We start from the raw sequence: 17,029 nt of genomic DNA on the forward strand, positions 1-17,029 counted from the left end.
ATGTGAGAATACTTACAACGTAGTCGGGGGTGTAATGACCCCTGTTAACATCATTAATTAAGGTTAGTCTCGGGTTTCTCTAGTTGCCTGAAGTACTCTAAAATCATTACACCAGTGGGGACACACTCTCTCTCTCTCTGTGTCTTGTAATCTTGGACATTTTAGGAATGCAGTTTCCTAAAATGGTCTGCCGTTTCCGTTTCCAGTGACAAGTTCAAAAAGCTTTAGTTACAAAGGAAGATTAGATTAGATTTTCAATATTAGGTTTCAAAATACGTAAGAAAGGAGACAATATAACTAAGATGTGGAATGAAATGGCTAAATGCTGTGTAAATTTTATATATATATACTGTGATGTGTATTGAGGACTTTCATAATTACAAAAATAAAAATCGATGTAGAATATTATCATAAATTGTTCAAAATAAATTAAGCACTATTTCACAGATTATTTCAAGACAATCAAACAAGAAACCAATCTATTCTGTCTCACAAATTTACGGTGCCTTTTTCACTGCAGTAACTTTAGGGCTATAAAACAAAAATAAATTTACCTTTGGAGACACAGGATTTTACTTAAGCTTCACTCAGAAAGATATATTAGTTCTACAAAAGTGCAATATCTGCCAGGCTGACAAGCTCCACATGATGAATAAAGCCTCTAATACATCACATTCCGAGTGCTACAGAAATCAGCGTGGGCATGTCTGCTCAGCTTTTAACTACTCAGCCTGGAAGGGAGAGAAAGTATAGATTGGCTATTAACCTAAAGAGAAATGACATGTCAGTAAGCAGTGTGTCAGGTTGAAGTGAAGAATCCCCCTCTCTGCGTAGTCTGGCTTCCTGGAGGCCTTTGAACACATGCAGCTTTGGCCTCGGAAGTAAATCTGTAGATCCCTCGTTTTCACAGAAACACCAGTCACTCCATCATTAAATTTGATTTGGAAATTAATCAGGAATTCTGTGATTAGTGACCTAAAGATGTGAAACTATGTCCGCCCTACCGTACCCTACTGTAAGCAACGTTTCTAAAGGCCTTGTCTGGTGTCAGCGTTGTTTTTGGTCTTGGTGATTTGAATAGTTCGCTTCTGGGAGTTGAGGAGGAAACACTCCAGGGATGCAACCCTACTCTCTGCCTCAGTCGAACCCCCCTTTGCTACCCTCCTTTTCCTGCCACGTGGCAACTAGAACACACTCTACTCACTCTGGAGATGATTTAGGCTGCATTTTGTTATCGTCTCACAAAACAAAAACACTCAAAAATGTCTTTTGGCTCCACATCACTCCTGATGAACTCACCTCGCTTTCTACTATAAAACATAGTTAAGAACTTTTAATTGGCCTCCACATCTGTTTCCCTTTTACTTTTAAATGAGGAAAAAAACAGTAACACCAGCAGCCAGCAGGGAACGATCCATGGTATGCATCATTTAAACACATTATTGGCCTTTCTACAGTAGCTTGGTAGTTACTGTCTTAGTATAAAGCTCATTGTCAAATAATTTGTTTTATGCGAAAAATATCAATGCAATATATAGTTGAAAATTGTTCATAAACACACAGTGAAAGGTGAAGGATATTTTGGAGAACCAAATGTTCTCCACAATATCCAGATGTTGTCAGGACTTGTTTTTTTTTCCGCTCCTTATTATTTATACAGCGCAGTGATGAGGGAAGTGAGCAGCCTCAGTTGACGTTTGTGCTTTTTTTCAATGCCTTGCCTGTTTGCCTGTGTTATTAGATTTCATATCAGTGATCATAAGTTACCCCTGCAGTGGAATTACATCCATGAAGGAGAAACCACCTTATTTTTTAGCTTTACACCAATGTTGAGTTTTTTTTATTCTAGCTTTAATTTAATCTTCATTCATTAAGTTTCCCCTGGTTGGTTTTTATGACTCTTTGCCTTTTTAGTTTCAAGTTAACTAACACTAATGTGGCGAGATAAACAGTTCAATCTGAAACGCTCAGAACAGAAATCAAATCTCAAGATGCTGACAAGCAGGAGTGTGATGGGGATCATGAAGTGCTCTTTACGTCTGCTCCAGTAGTAAGAACCCTTGAGGTTCTCAGTCCAGGCCTCACGGTGTCCTTGTCTGTTTCTTGTGTCTAGACTCAGGGATGTCTTGAGTGGTTCTGTTCGTATTGAACGACCCTGTGTGTTTAACCTTCTGACCTAAGTGTATGTTACTTCAATGCTCGATAGAAACAAGGATGTTGAAGTAAATTCTAAGTATCTGCTCATGGACAGAAAGAAAAAAAAGAAAACAGCATAATATCTGCTCATGGACAGAAAGAAAAAAAAAAAATAAAAAAGCATAACGATCCCGATACAGTTTCTGCACTCCACAAATTGATTTTCATTATGTTGTAATGATTAGGGATTCTAAGCATGGAGACACTGCTGTGTCCTTGATGTCTGTCCTTCATGTCTGTCCTTCACATCTTACTACTGCCAGACACAGTCAGAGACAATGATCATTTCCCTACGTCAATCGCTTCAATTCCGTGTTTAATTGAAATGTACTTTTGCATTACCATAATGGTTATACGATAGTAAAAATGCTCTATCGACTTTTATCCTCCTGTCACTAGCAACAACAACCAAAAAACGTGTCCCTGGTTTCAGTCAGGTTCTCCCTACAACCACCAAAACTCCCTATTTCCACCATCCTTGAGCTGTAGGTCTCTATCTAGACCAAAATCTCAATCAGTGGGCTGCCAGGACCCACACTGGGACCTAGTCTTTGCATTAACATCAATTACCTGGCCATGATTTAGTGGACGTCCTGTCTAGCCCAGAGACTCAGTCCATTACTTATCCCAGAGCAGGGAGCCAGCCCATCCCACCTCCCATCTCTATCCTCCGTGATCTTGATGTCTCTCTCTCTCTCTCTTATCAGCTGTTGGTGATACAGAACACCACCTTGGGTAAAGGAGGCCCTGCAATTAATAATTGACAAGCTGCAGGCCATAAAGAGCATCAGCCTGAAGGGAAGTGGTCATGTGATGGATGGAAAAGGTTTTTGTCAAATCACATTAATAGCAAAAATGGGAGTCAACGCGGTGATCTGTTCTAACAGGTTAAATATGAATTGTTCACCAGGGCTGTTATCTCTAAATCCTGCAGTAAAATAAAAATAGACGCTTTATATTCAATATACTCTGTTAATTGTCCTATTATGCAAGAAAGTTTTACATGAATTATAATTAGTGTTTCCACTGGGATTTTGGGCAGCAGGTCATTCCCAATTCGCATCCTTCCCTCCTCTGTTTTTCCCGTACATCTTCTCTGCTTTGGTCTTTTTTTCTTTCATCTGTCTTATTGGTTAATAACAGATAAAATGTGAACTCTGTTCAAGTTGGTTTTATTTGGGAAATAGTCTGATGCTTCTGTTTTGTTCATTATAATCAAACATGATCTTGAGGCGGTCCATTTATTTAGTTTGTCGAGGACCGTGCATTAAGAAGGGAAATGCTGGGCACTGCCAACAATCACTGATGAGTTAACAATCCAAACCCAGTGAGGTGTTAATGTGTTAATCTAGTGGGCCCTAATAACCTCAGACGTTATTAACGCTAACGGGTAGACTGTTATTTTAAGTTGGGCCCCAATTCTGAAGCAATAAAGCAGCAGCAGGTCTCTGAACACGGGGAGCAGAAACACTGCTATGATGTGAATTCTGCACATTTTTGTCTCAATTTTGATCAAATACAATTTGCACCAATAACGCATGAAGTGTATTAACCTGAAAATAAGCTTCATGTGGCTGAGGGTAATTAACTTAATGACATGCATGAAGACCGAGGACCACCTCAAACGATCACCACTGTTGTGTGTGAGCGTAGAAAACGGACCTTCAGCGTGTTGTAGCCTCTCTACCAACATGGTAGTGAACTGATCCAGACTGTATCAGCAACGCTCTGGCTTTGTCTCTATCCGTTTACGCTCCACATCAACACTCCTGCAGCCTCCTGGGTCGTGATGCAGTTACCTAAAGTGATTCCCTACCTATTTGTTTCAGAGTGGATATTTGGATCAGGGCCCGTCTCTCAGAAACCATCTACACCGTCCTCCTGAGATGACAAAACCAGCTCACTCTATTAATCATGCAGGAGCCTATACCCGTGCAGTGTAAAGATTGAATTGCAAAGTAAATGGATTAGAGGAAAGTGAATTGCCAGATTGAGGTATGGGGTCAGACGGGGAACATACAGAAGGAGAAGCTGAACTGATGATGGTAAACAGACGAGAGAGGAAAAGTCAACGTTTGTTTACCCTTAACATAGATTAACAGATTTAAAGGACTTAAGGCGTCGGCTTATATCAGTAAACTTAAGAAGGTCACAGAGTGTTTGTTTTTACCGTCGACTGAAACATTTCTGTTTGTATTCTTACATTTCAAATGGTTTGACATGTTGATCAATATGAACTTTTTTTTTTTTTCATCTCACTGAGCAGATGGCCTGGCCCCACTTGTGACTTGCACTGGTACAGTCATTTACATCTTGATGAAGCTGACATCAACTCCCATGTGCTAACCACAGGGCGTGGACTTTGTTTGCTTCAGGACAAAAAAAAAAAAAAATCCTCAGAGCAGATGTTCCAATACCCTTTCATCTTCAATATTTAATTTCACATAATTAATTATTTACCATAATGGCGTGTTCTTTTTGAAAACGGGCCGAGACAAGACTGGTAGAGCATTATTAATCTGGACAGTAGACATTTTTTTCACTGCCCACGGGCACTGAATTTAAAAAAAGATAATTATTTTTTTTTGTGTTTTGTATCATACCCTTATATTGAGACACCTTTCGGTCGCAGTTTAGCACTTTTGTCTTTCTTTAAGAGGTACATGACCAAAATTGTTGGCGAGGAGTGGGTTCTGCTTCATCTACGTATATCGTCAGCTGCCTTGAAACAAGACATTAAAATTCTGAATTATAAGAACTTTTTTCATTATTTCTTTTCAGGGTGGAAAGGTCAACAGACCAGGTCATCAAGCCTGTCAATGTTGAAGCCTTATCGAAATGGGTAGGAAAGATCCCGGCAGACGTGGTCAGGGACATGGCCGTCATCGCACCAATGCTGTCCAGACTGGGCTACGACCCCCACGCCAATCCTCCCAACTATGGTCGGCCCGATCCTAAAGTCCTGGACAATACAAGAAGGGTGAGTTTTCCACCGGTTTATTTGTCTTAAACAGGTCCATCTACTCACATATATTTATATCTGGTAATTTGTTGTTGTTGATGTTATCATTGTGTGAGCTCTGTCTAGATGTTTTCATATGCTTCATATGCATGACCCCTGGAAGTTGAAAAATATACAGTATATTGTAGTAGCTCACACTGTTCTCACCGCCAAATATCTGAGAAATGTTCAGACAGGAAGGACAACTAATGATTTGGTCAACAGAACTAAAACAACAAACTGATAAGTTTAAAAAAAAAAAAGCCAACTAACACTGCACGTGCTGGAACAGCACTACTGTAACTACATGTTATGTCATTGATCTCAGTGTCAACCGAGATGTGATATAATGTAAAGAAAAATAAGAGCAGCGTCTTATCGAAAGCGCTTGATGTAAAAAGGCACTCCATTGATTTTTCAGTGCACATTACTTGTCATGAGCAGTATTTCTCTCACTGCCCGTTAGTGGATTTTCTCTGTCTGTCAGTGCGTTGGTTTAACATGTCCAGTGAATAAGGTTTATCTCAGCATCAAAGAATAAATAATAAGCATAAAACTGAGAAACAAAAAACTGAACCAACCATTAACCAAACCTAACATACCATCCTAATAATTTTCTGAAAAAGTCTTCAAAAAGAAATGTTCCCAAAAATGAATATAACTTTGCAGTACGTAGCAATGCCCTTGTTTATGGTTAAAATTATCAAAAACAACATTTTGCAGCAATGCCCTTGTTTATGGTTAAAATTCAGATTTTTTTTTAAACATTTTGATATTATATATATATGTATGTATATATGTATATGTATATATGTACATGTATATGTATATATGTACGTATATGTATATATGTATATATGTACGTATATGTATATATGTATATATGTACATGTATATGTATATATGTACGTATATGTATATATGTATATATGTACGTATATGTGTACGTATATATGTGTATATATGTATATATGCGTATATATTTATAAATGTTTATATGTGTATATATGTTTATGTATATATATGTATATATGTGTACCCCCAACCCCTTTATTGTTTTTCGAACGTCTAGTCTCACGGTGAGTTTACTGTAGTAACTCACTGGTTTTCCTCAAACTTCATGTGTGGAATCGTTGCATGCCACTGCAGATTAGCGTCGGTTTGTTTATCATGTTCCTGCTCATTATCTACAAGTCCTAGTTGCTCACTCTGCTGTCTGCACAACACGCCATGATAAACAAACAGGCTTCCTGCTGTTGGAGGTGGGGGCCGGTGGGGGGTGGATGTGGTGCGGCGTTCATAGATACATATACCCGTGCTGAAATTGACAGTCACAACGTCAGTCATCCGAGTTTTGCAGCACTGTAAAAGGATTTGCGAAGTTAGCAAACTGTTAAACATCCAAGGCACAACAACAACTATTCCTATCCTTAAAATGTTTCGTTTTTTTTTTTTTCCAAAGTGACATGACATTTTTAGAACGTCACATATTGAGGCCGTCGGCAGAAAGAAAAGAACATCACACACCATGCATTCAATCATCTTTACATCCACCTTGTGCTCAAGCGCGGCTTTCTTTGCCTCAGCAGTTTTGTTCTAACCAACTGTCAAACACATCTGCGTTCTTGGAAAATCTTTTGCTATTTTTGGAGCAGAAAGTGTGTTTTTTTTTTTTTTTTTTTAAATGCGTTTCTCAGACTGAACTTTTAGGTAATGTGTTCTGCAGCTCTGCTCTTTGTGTCATACTTAGCTGGCTCTCCGCTGTGATTAACTGCTACGTCTTAGATAAGCGGAAAACAGAGTTTTGAATTTCACCTCCATATACTGTATTAGGATTAAACACCGTACAGGATTGGCTTATTAAGTCAACATGTCAAAATACATTTTATATTAAAATACCTCAGATGCTGAGAAAAAGAGTTCCTGTTTCCACTTGTTTGGACTCTTTCTCAACTCTGGTAACTACGCTCTGCTAATAGACTGAAACATGTCGTTATCAGTGACATGGAAGAAAGTACACACTTCTGTGGCCGGACCACAATCGTATTGCTTTTACAGGCTGAAGAATGTCTGCTGGTTGATGCTGAACATGTTTTTTCCGAGCTTGACCTTTCCTGGGTTGTTCTGCTGTCTAAACATTTCTGGCTGATTTGTTGCTGCTAAGCATGAAACCTTGAGAATGGTCCAGGTTTTTTTTGTTTTGGGGATGACAGCGGGGGGAGGGTGCGGGGGGCATTACATCTGTCTGGAGATTGTTTTTGTTTTTTTGGCAAATGTGAAGTCATAGTACCTACTGTAGTAGCCATCAGTAATGGGTTGAATCTGTCATATATATATATATATATATATATACACTGTAGCTTTAAACCCGAATATAGTAGTGTTCGTTTACTCTGGGTTTGTATTTAACATTGGAGTTAGTTCGACCCAATTAAAGGCTGTGTAGCTGTATTTTTGTTTTCCTCCTTTTTTTTATACTGCTTGGAGCATAGGAACGCTCCAGACATCCAAACTGCTATAAATCATTTTGGAGACATTAGACTGGCAATTGTGATAAACATGCCTTTACCATAACCACTGCTGCCTAATGAGTAGGTCTGTGTCCTTGTAAGAGCTAGCATTACTCTGCCTCAACTGCACTGCAACAGTGTCGCGGTCAAAGTCATTGGAACGCATCGGTCGTCGTCATTTGCTCCATGTGTATGTGCTCGGCTGTCAGGACCAGGGGATGAATAAGCACGATATATTTTAGCACCGTGTCAATGAAGCTTTGTCACCGAGTCACTGCTGCATCATCTCTGTCCTCGTCTCAGCAGAGGGTTTGTCCTTGGTCACATAAAGCAATGGCTTGTGCATCAGCGGGAAGACACAACACCCATTGCCAGAAATCTGCACACTCAGAGTAAACGTAAATAGCCCCAGCAGACTGTTGGCTGTGGGGGAGGGGTGTGTCAGAGCACAGTAAAAGGCGACAGCAGCCACATCAGAACGTTCTCTGGTTCTGGTTCTATCCAGATTTGATATGAATGCTGTGGTACAGAGGTTTGGGCAACAAGAGTTTATTACTGAAAAAACTGAAATGTTGCACTGGTTTAATATTGTCTTAGAAGCCCGTGGTGGAAACGTCTTTGACCCATGGTGGAGTTTTGGAGCTTTGTCCCGGGGTTTTCTTTTCCATTTGTTTAAGGGGAACCAGAAAAAATGGGCAGGATGAAAATACAGAGTTTGGAGTTTGTGCCATTCATCACATCGTCGAGACCATTATGAGTCAAATGGAAAACATTTGGAGTGTGAGAAGTGATGGGGAGTGGAGGCGGGGGGGATTTTCTGGAACACTGTGACAGACCACAGACAGGGATGGAAAGTACAGACAAGGTGGCACAGTTAAGACGTTAGCTTAGTGGCTGGATATCACTTTACAAAGATTCACTGTCACGATAAAGTCCACCACTGGGAATAATGGGGATGCACAGAGATGTTGAATAAAGTTTCATTTAGAAATATTTAATCAAATACTTTATTCAAGTACTCGCACTAGTACTCAAAAGACTTCCGGTTTGATTATTATGAGGTCGACAGTGTCAACAGTTTGGAGGTATTTTAACATCAGAGACGTTGACAGTAAGAATTGTCCTGTTACAATAGGAGCAGTTTGACATCTGAGGACATGACTGAGGACATGACTTAGCGCTGTGTGTGCGCCGTGTCACAGATCGATGAGTAAATAGTCGAGTCACTGTTTTGTGGAGACTTCATTAACCCACGTTTTTTGTTAATTTGTTTATCGAGACCTGGAAGGAGAGCTTCATCTGAAATGTGTTATTGATGTGGGAGATTTGCTCACTTTCTATGCAGAACGTTTGATTTTATATTTATTTCCTATCTTTTTAAATATTTTTTTTGTTTTATACAGAAGGATCAGTTTCTGTTTGGATTAAAATCGCCGTTTAATGAGAAGAAAATGGATCTGAGGTTTGTGTCCTCACTGTGGGTTGGGTGGAGCTCAACTGCACATCACCGTATTTCCCCACAGGGAAACGTCAACTATATAAAACTGTCTTGCACTTTTCTGCATGACTTATTGAAAGTCAACCTAAAGAAGTATCTGTGGTGGTACTTGGTATCAACGAGGACACAAAATAAAAAATACTTGTACTGGTATTAGTTTGTAAAAAAAAAATTGGTACTGAGACAAACCCCTATGATAAACAAATAGATAAATATATACTGTACAAAATAATTTGAACTTTATTGATCCCAGGCTGTTTGAATATCATTGTGCAACAATAGTCTCATTATAAAATTATTTAAGAATTTATAAATCATAAACCAGCTCCAAGACTGTATGACGACTGCTTACATTTGCAGCAAACAAACTGTTGGTCAACAATGGAGCCATTGTGTTGCTGTGGGTCTCGTTCTAAGACGAGTACCAACAAAACTCGTGTCCCCTCAAGTGTTGGACTGTTCTTTAAGTCCTTCAGCTTAAATGCTGGGCACATATATATTAACATCCTTCTGCTGTTGGTGACCACGCTGAGCTCAGTAATGTCCCGTTTGCTGCCTCCTCCTTAGATCATTACTTCACAAGTATTGTTGACAGCATGTGCGTGTTAAGGCCTCTCTGCTCAGATTTGTGCCTGCCTGCATCTGCAGGTAATTACTGTGAGTACTCGGTATCAGATCCAGTTGCTGCTGGGTTGATATTGTTTGTTTGTTTGTTTGCCTGCCCTTCTCTCTGTCACTCAGCGGGATGGAGAGTTCAATAGAAAAAAGAAGTTTCATGGAGAGGTGTGTGGATATAGGGCTGTTGGATGGACTTCATCGGTGGCTTCATGATTGGATGTCATTTCATCATCCATCAGAATAGTTTGTTTTGCAGACATTTTATTCCGAGCTAGGTTAAAATGAAATGGTTTGAGTGGGAAGCCTGGTCAGTGTGAAACTTCCACTACCTCGAAATTAGTTGATGCAAGAATTTCAGTTTAGTTCATCACGTGACCACAGCGCTGGCTGGTGCAGATGTAAACATCAAAGCGTATTTCCAGCCTCTGAGAATTTAAGTCAGGAATATTAAATAGAAAAAGGAGTTTTAGTCTTAGAACAAACAGAAACACACAGTTTTTGTGGCTATCACAGCCACCAACCTCTGAAGTATTAATGAGGAGATCCTCTGTTGAGATCAGAGTGACTTACAATTCTAAATGCTTAGATTTTCTATCTGTAAAATTATAAAAAAAAAAATTCTAAACCCCGGTATTTCCTTTGATAAGCTTCCTTTGTAATTGTATGAAAATTATTTCATAAATTTATTTCATGATTGTCAAAATATTTATTTTTTAAGAGAACCACTGCCTACATGTTTATCTTCCAGAAATTCCTACCATGCAAATATTATTAGTAACTATTATCATAGCCTAAACACGAGAAGTTTGTTTAGATTAGAAAGCAATCGCTGAGACGAGGTGAACTAAACATTTTCATGTGTCAAGAGCTACTGTCTGAAGTTTGGCCAAGTTCACCCTTCGCAGATAATAGCAAAGCTAGGTTTTTGTTGTTATTTTCTGTTTCTGAATTTAAGATTGATTGTTAAAAAATTATAAAAAGCATGGCTTTCCCAGAAGGTTGTGGTATTAAGAGACTCGGCGAAGAATAATTGGCTGCTGTAACTCAGGGAAAAGACCGGAAACCAATTCAAAGAATGAAACACTGGTGTTCTGCACAAAAAATGTCAACAGATCTCCAGGCTCTGAGAGGGTAATAACATTGAACTTAAAATGACACACACTTTTATAAATAAGTCCATTATGTCCACTGTTCAAATGCTCTGAGGGAATATTTTTTGAAGGAATTCTTTGGGGAGCTGCTGTTTGTTCAGATGAGGTCAGAACTCTTTTTATATGGACTTATCCTATATCCTTCCATTGTCACAGCCCAGGTATTGTGTTCTGGTCATGTGTGAAGGATTTTCCCCTGTAGGTGGAATGGAACATCAGTATGAATAGCTTTATTTTAGACAGTGATGTCTGTGTGAGCCTTAACTAGGACTGTGACGATACACTCTTTTAGTTTTTTTCGAGCCAAGATGAGTTGGGTTTGATTCCCAGAGGAACCTCACATTTGGCGCCTGCTGTTAACACAAAACTTTTGAAGCAGTGTGGGATCAATAAAGTTATTATTAAAGATGACTTTTAACAGATTCATGATGCATCATTACATCCCTAGTTTTAAGCTAACTTTATTCTTCCTATCAACGTGATGTCGTACATGACTTAGACACATCCCACGTCAGTGGAGTTTTCTTACGCCCAAATCTTTACAGATTTATTGGTAAATTATAGGTAGTTTATTCACCTCTATTTTTTTTTTTTACAAGCAACAACTCCTCTTCATTATATGGTAACCATCCAGATACCTCAGACCTGTGCGTCACCTCTTCTTTGGGGGCAGATTTTAACCAGAGCACATCTATTCTTGATCTAGCAGCTAGCAGTAAAGAAGGTCAGGAAGCGGTAGCCTGAGCCGATTGTTTGTATTGCGGAGACAGAGACGGAGTGAACACAGTTCAGGAAGCTTGACCTGTGGAGAGCAGCCTTACCTCAGCGGTGCTTCAGTGTGTGTTTATGTGTGCTGCTGGTAAAATAACCCGACTGGATCAACACAAAGTCTTCTCACATCGTCATCCCTGTGGTCAAAGCTGTTGATAAAATCAGTGTATATTAATGCGTAAACCCAACCAGTGAGAGGTTTGCCAGCAAAAAAAAAAACATTTTCATATTTTGAGCCTTTGTATATTTCTGTTTTTCATTATGCAGTATATTAGATTTGTTTTTTTAAAACTCAAACTTTTATTAGAATAAAAAAACTCCAAAATATGTATTTAGATAAGAAAGTGTACAAAAATAAAAAAAAAAAAGAAAAAAAAAGGTTGACAAAGTTAAAGTCAGTTTATCCTGACTGTCAGTCGACCAAAGCACTGAGTCACAGATATAACATATCATTTTGTTTGGCAGAGGTTGTTGCTGCCTCCTGTAAATTAGTCTTCGCTCCTTGAACCGCAATCAATACCTTTTAAGTGGCTTTGCAGTTGTTGTGATCCCTAGTGAGAAATGGATATTTGGATCGATAAATTCTCAGCTTGTCCACATTAACAGTAATAATAATAAGAATGTGAATGAGTAGAGGCATGAGAAGTGAAGTACCTGTGGAGACTGGGTTCAAGGCTCTTTGGAAAATGTTTTTCCTTAACCAATCACATCACAGACTTGTTTTGTATGATAAATTAGAGCGACTCGTGGTCTCCTGGTTAAGACGACTACATGTACCATCGACTCAAACATCATGACAGCGTATCCATGACCTAAATTTCCTTTCAGTGGCCTGTGGTGCCAAGATAAGATCTTCTCAAGATAAAGCTAGAAGTGTTCTCTGAAAACATGGAACTTTCTGGGTCATTATCAATCTGAATCACTGCTTCTGATACTAAGATGTGGTTTGTACAACCTGCCGAAAGAGCACGGAGAAAGTGTGAGCCAAAGGTCTGATGGAAGTCTCGCACCGGGGTGTGAAACTGTTTTGTGGCTAAGCTTTTTGGAGAGGAAATGTTTGCATGTAGCCACATATTTTTACTTCTGGTGTGCTTGTTTGTACAACAGTTAAATTGCAAAATTGCATAGTTAACAATAAGGATAGTGAGTCATATTGTATTGTGGGTTGAGTGTATCGTAACCTCCCTACTAATTTCCGTTGGATGTGTTCAGAAAGTACTATTTCTGCTTATCTAATGTATTGGTTTTTCCCCTATTCATCATTTTTGGAGTTAGATGACCAGTCATTGGTCTGTTAGTCTGTGTTGGATGAATGTGAGTGGTCAGTGAAGTTATCTGAGTCACCACTGAGACCTGCGCTCAAACCTCCCTTTTATCCGACTCAGTCGTATATCTGCTGGTTTTATCCGTAAATCTTGGGCCAGGAGAACACTCCTCTTTTCACGATTGTTTTAACAGATCTCCCTGGGCTTATAGAAGTGGAGGTCACATGCTGGCTTCATGTTACCACTGCTTCCCACCACACAGACCTCCCAACCCCCGATCCATTTTCTTCCTGTTTTCTCTCTGAGAACGATGCATTGATCTGTGGCGTACCAAGGACACGGCTTAGCTGCTGCTGTACATTTATTTTTACTCACTGACCCCGATTTTTATCGTCGGCAGGTCTGGGCTTTGTGTCTGACCTAGTTTTGGAACTTCCTACGTGTCTTTTGGGAAGGTGCTGAAGAAGATCTGTGGCCAGGCCCACAGCTGAGCCTCCAGAGCCTCGGTGGAGGGTTTTTAAAGTAAAAAAAAAAAAACGGAAATTGGAAACATCCCTTTGCCCCTGCAGACTGTGCTGTTGGAAATCATTTCAGATCACTGCCATTCTCCGGTCTTGCGTCAGACTCAGCCAAACACGCAAGCACTCGTGAAGGCACTTTGAACGGTTTAAGAATGAGTTATATGTTTGAGGAAAGTTTTTTATCACTGGAATGCAGGAAGTCAGCATACCAGTGCAGACCACTCCTCTCTCTGTGGAGGTCCAGCACTGATGAAAACCTTTCATTGATATTTTTTTGGACATTGTAGAACTGGAACCCTGTGTACACATATACAAAAGTGAAAAAAAAGATAAATCTGTCCCAGTGTTACTATTGGACAGATTGTTGTTTTAAAAAGTTTATTATGGTCCAATTGTCAAAGATTTGGGAAATCTACTGTGACGTTACGACAAAATCAAAATGGGAATAGTTTGTCAGTTTTACAGTTTCACTTGATTCAGTGGTTTTTTCTTCGAGATTCTTCCTTTGTAGTAGTTGCACTGATTTAACTGTTTCAGTCTGTTTCCGGTGAATTCCGTTGATGTGATCAAACATCTGTCATCTCGCTGCTGCTGTAACCGCCAGCCGTCCTCAGACATTCTTCTCCTCTGGCCTCTGCAGCAGACACATGCTTTACTGTGAAATTGTTCCAATGAACGACACAAGGAGGCGTCCTGTTGAGATCCCCCCCCCCTCCCGAAACATGGAGGAACACCTCGGTTTCATCCTGTTGGACTTTGATCTCCCCTGCCCTCCCTCTGATTTGATCTTCTTAAGTACAGAATCAACTGTACCGTTCTTTTCTGATCCTGTATGAGCGCTAGAGGCTTAAACCCAGCTGCTTTTCCAAAGTCTGGACCGTACCGGACCGGACCGGAATGCTGTGTTTGTTCTGCCTAATCTCTTTAAAGGGCTGTTGTAGCGGAGCAGCATCAGTGACCTTGTATAATGAGGCGTCAACAGAGACTACGTTTACATGACCTAGAGGAAATCAGGTCAAAAGCCAAAAAAAAAAAAAAAAACTTGTCAAATATGAGTGAAAATATGTCAAAGGCATAAAAAAAAGACGTTTTTTTTTTTTACACTCCTGGTCTTAATAACTGAGTCAGTCAGATCTTCAGGGTTATAATTCAGTTGATGGACTTGTGGAGTTCTAAAAGTGGTCCTTTGTTTTTCCAGGTCTTTAAGGGTGAATTTCAACTCCCAGAATTCCTAAAAGAACAACCACAGGTACAGTTACATGTCTGCCTGTTGTTGGATTTTATTTTTCTTCAAATCCAGCTTCCTGCACTGTTCTGGTTTGAGTCGAACCATCTGTAGCTCAGTGGAAAAAATTTAAACACATTCCCACCTGCTCACATTTCATTTCTTTTTGTTTTTTCGTTTTATTCTTCTTCTTCTTTTTTTTTATTTACTTAATTTATACATTTTTTTCCCCACCGTCTACTGAGGCGTTCTGTTCGCCGCTTCTTGGTTCTATTCCTGTGTTTGGTCTTTTTGTGCTGGTCACTTTGTTTGTTGGTTTCTTTGTGTTGTCGTCTTTCTCACAGATCAGTTTTGTCGGTTAAAGAGCACACCTGCCCTCCTGTGGCATTTAGATGCATCTACATCTATTTGATATTTTCTCCAGCACGTCGTCCCTCATTTTTTTGTTGCTAATAATGATGCTTTTTTAAAAATTTTATTAATCCCTTCTGTCATTGTTTCAGCTCATGACACAACAGGCTGTGTTGTCTGACTTATTTTTTCTTCATGTCTTCTGAGAGATACCAGTTTGACCTCCACCGTCTGTTCTTCCTCACAGGTCCAAAAGTCTGCAGAGAGATCAAATCCCAGTTAGACCAGAGACAGAAAACCAACTCATTACACAGGTAAACACACGTGGTTTTCTGTCTTCCTGTTCTAATCATTTTTCAAAATAAAATATACTACATATGTTAACTTTAACTTCATATTATGTTTCTGTAGGAGCTGATGCACTCAAACAGAAGTTAAAGAAATCAACTCTGACCTTTTGACCCAGTGTTTTTAGGAGATCACATGACATCACAGTTTGGGGCAGTCTTATTTACTGACATTCTTCTGGCCTCAGATGCTGAACTATAACTAGGTCCTAACGGTGGTCTGACCCACAGAATGTCTGCTGAATGTTGTTAATGTCACATCACTTGATTCTTTGAAAACAATCGCTGCCTAGAAAACAACTGGATGATGATGATGATGATGAGAAACTGCCAGGAAAGAAAATCACAAAGTATTTATGAATGGAGAATTAGCTTTTGAGAGATGCAATACCTATTTTAATGTTTAATTGTTTTGTTTTTTCCATACCTTTGTATTGTGCAATGTCCTGGTACTGATCAGTTTTAGGTATCAAACGTGATAAAGATGGTTTTTCTAAAGTCTGTGGCTGCGTCGTCCTTTATTTATGGTTTAGAATTCAGTGCACTGGTGTGATGTAGCTGACACACATTTTAAAGGATTGTTAAAAACGCAGTTGGGTTTAAAAACAGTTCTGGGTTTCAGCTGTCGGTGCTAAATACTGGTTGTGATGGTGTAAAAGTTCTGAGGTTGTGGTGGCAGAGAAGGAGCTGCTGGTGGAAGATGATGTGTGTGGGAGCTGCTGGTGGAAGAGGTGTGTGTGTGTGGCGTGTGGGGATACTCTTGTTCAGACTGTCACAGGTGCAGCTGACGTAGGCGGTTGGTGGTGACGTCACCACAGCAAGGCAGGGGAAGCGGGCCGCAAACAACGAACCGCTTCCACGTGTCCGACAAGCGGGCCACCACGGTGAAGAAGTTCTGCTTACGGATCGTAAGCAGAACTTCGTTGATATCGGCCTCGGCAACCTCACCTGGAGGACGGAGGATGAAACGTCCTTGACGCGGGCTCCAGGGTGGCAGAAGGTTCGCCCACGACGCACAGCCAAGTGCTTGACCGTGTAGCTACACTGGCTGCCTGGAGCTACGGCGGTGGTCGGATGAAGCCTGGGGTTGAGAGTTCGGAGCAGTGAGAGACGGAGACATACGCCGCGGCGCAGGTTTAGACGTCGGCGTAGAGGCATCGACGGCAACAAAACGATTGGAGAGGCGAACGTCACGGACAGGAGAGGCAGAGCGTGGGCATGTCCTCTATATGCACCTGCCGGAGCTGATCACATGAGTCCAAGAGCCCGTGTTTAAGGGTGGAGCTTCTAATCTTGTGGTTGGGGGTGAAGTAACCCAAAGCTGCGGATCCTTTCCGTACTCAACGGAAGTAGCCTGGCGCCTGCCCTGGCAGAAGACTGGGCCGAGGACTGAAGTCCGGTTGCTACCGGGATGTAGGAATCTCCAGGCGGGGCGAGAGCATCCAAGCCGGCTGGGAGCTGTGGAGCAGTAAACAGAGCGGTGGCATCCATCTCGGCTTCAGCAGAGTCCACGGCGATGACATCCAGGTGAAGGGGTGAGTGGACTCAACTTTTTAGAATTTTTTTTTTCCTAAA

At 40.4% G+C, this 17,029-nt stretch overlaps 1 protein-coding gene and 1 long non-coding RNA gene across 4 annotated transcripts in view; both read left to right on the top strand.

The window, feature by feature from the left end:
- tpst1 (tyrosylprotein sulfotransferase 1) overlaps window positions 1–15,952 on the top strand; it is a 29,177-nt gene extending 13,225 nt beyond the window's left edge. For 2 of the 3 annotated variants that reach the window (XM_008308510.3, XM_008308509.3), the window contains 4 exons: window positions 4,978–5,176; window positions 14,730–14,780; window positions 15,355–15,421; window positions 15,519–15,952. In XM_008308510.3, coding sequence (XP_008306732.1) covers window positions 4,978–5,176; window positions 14,730–14,780; window positions 15,355–15,390 — 286 coding nt within the window. In that variant the 3' untranslated portion in view covers window positions 15,391–15,421; window positions 15,519–15,952. The remainder of the gene's footprint in view (window positions 1–4,977; window positions 5,177–14,729; window positions 14,781–15,354; window positions 15,422–15,518) is intronic. The other variant, XM_008308511.3, reaches the window with a different exon arrangement.
- An 899-nt stretch (window positions 15,953–16,851) lies between these two features.
- The window catches only part of LOC103377714 (uncharacterized), a 7,437-nt gene continuing 7,259 nt past the window's right edge, over window positions 16,852–17,029 (top strand). Inside the window, exon 1 of the long non-coding RNA XR_521438.3 lies at window positions 16,852–16,989. This is a non-coding gene — a long non-coding RNA (uncharacterized LOC103377714). The remainder of the gene's footprint in view (window positions 16,990–17,029) is intronic.

This window comes from Cynoglossus semilaevis, chromosome 4, assembly GCF_000523025.1.
Source record: "Cynoglossus semilaevis isolate Cse_v1.0 chromosome 4, Cse_v1.0, whole genome shotgun sequence".
Taxonomy (NCBI): domain Eukaryota; kingdom Metazoa; phylum Chordata; class Actinopteri; order Pleuronectiformes; family Cynoglossidae; genus Cynoglossus; species Cynoglossus semilaevis.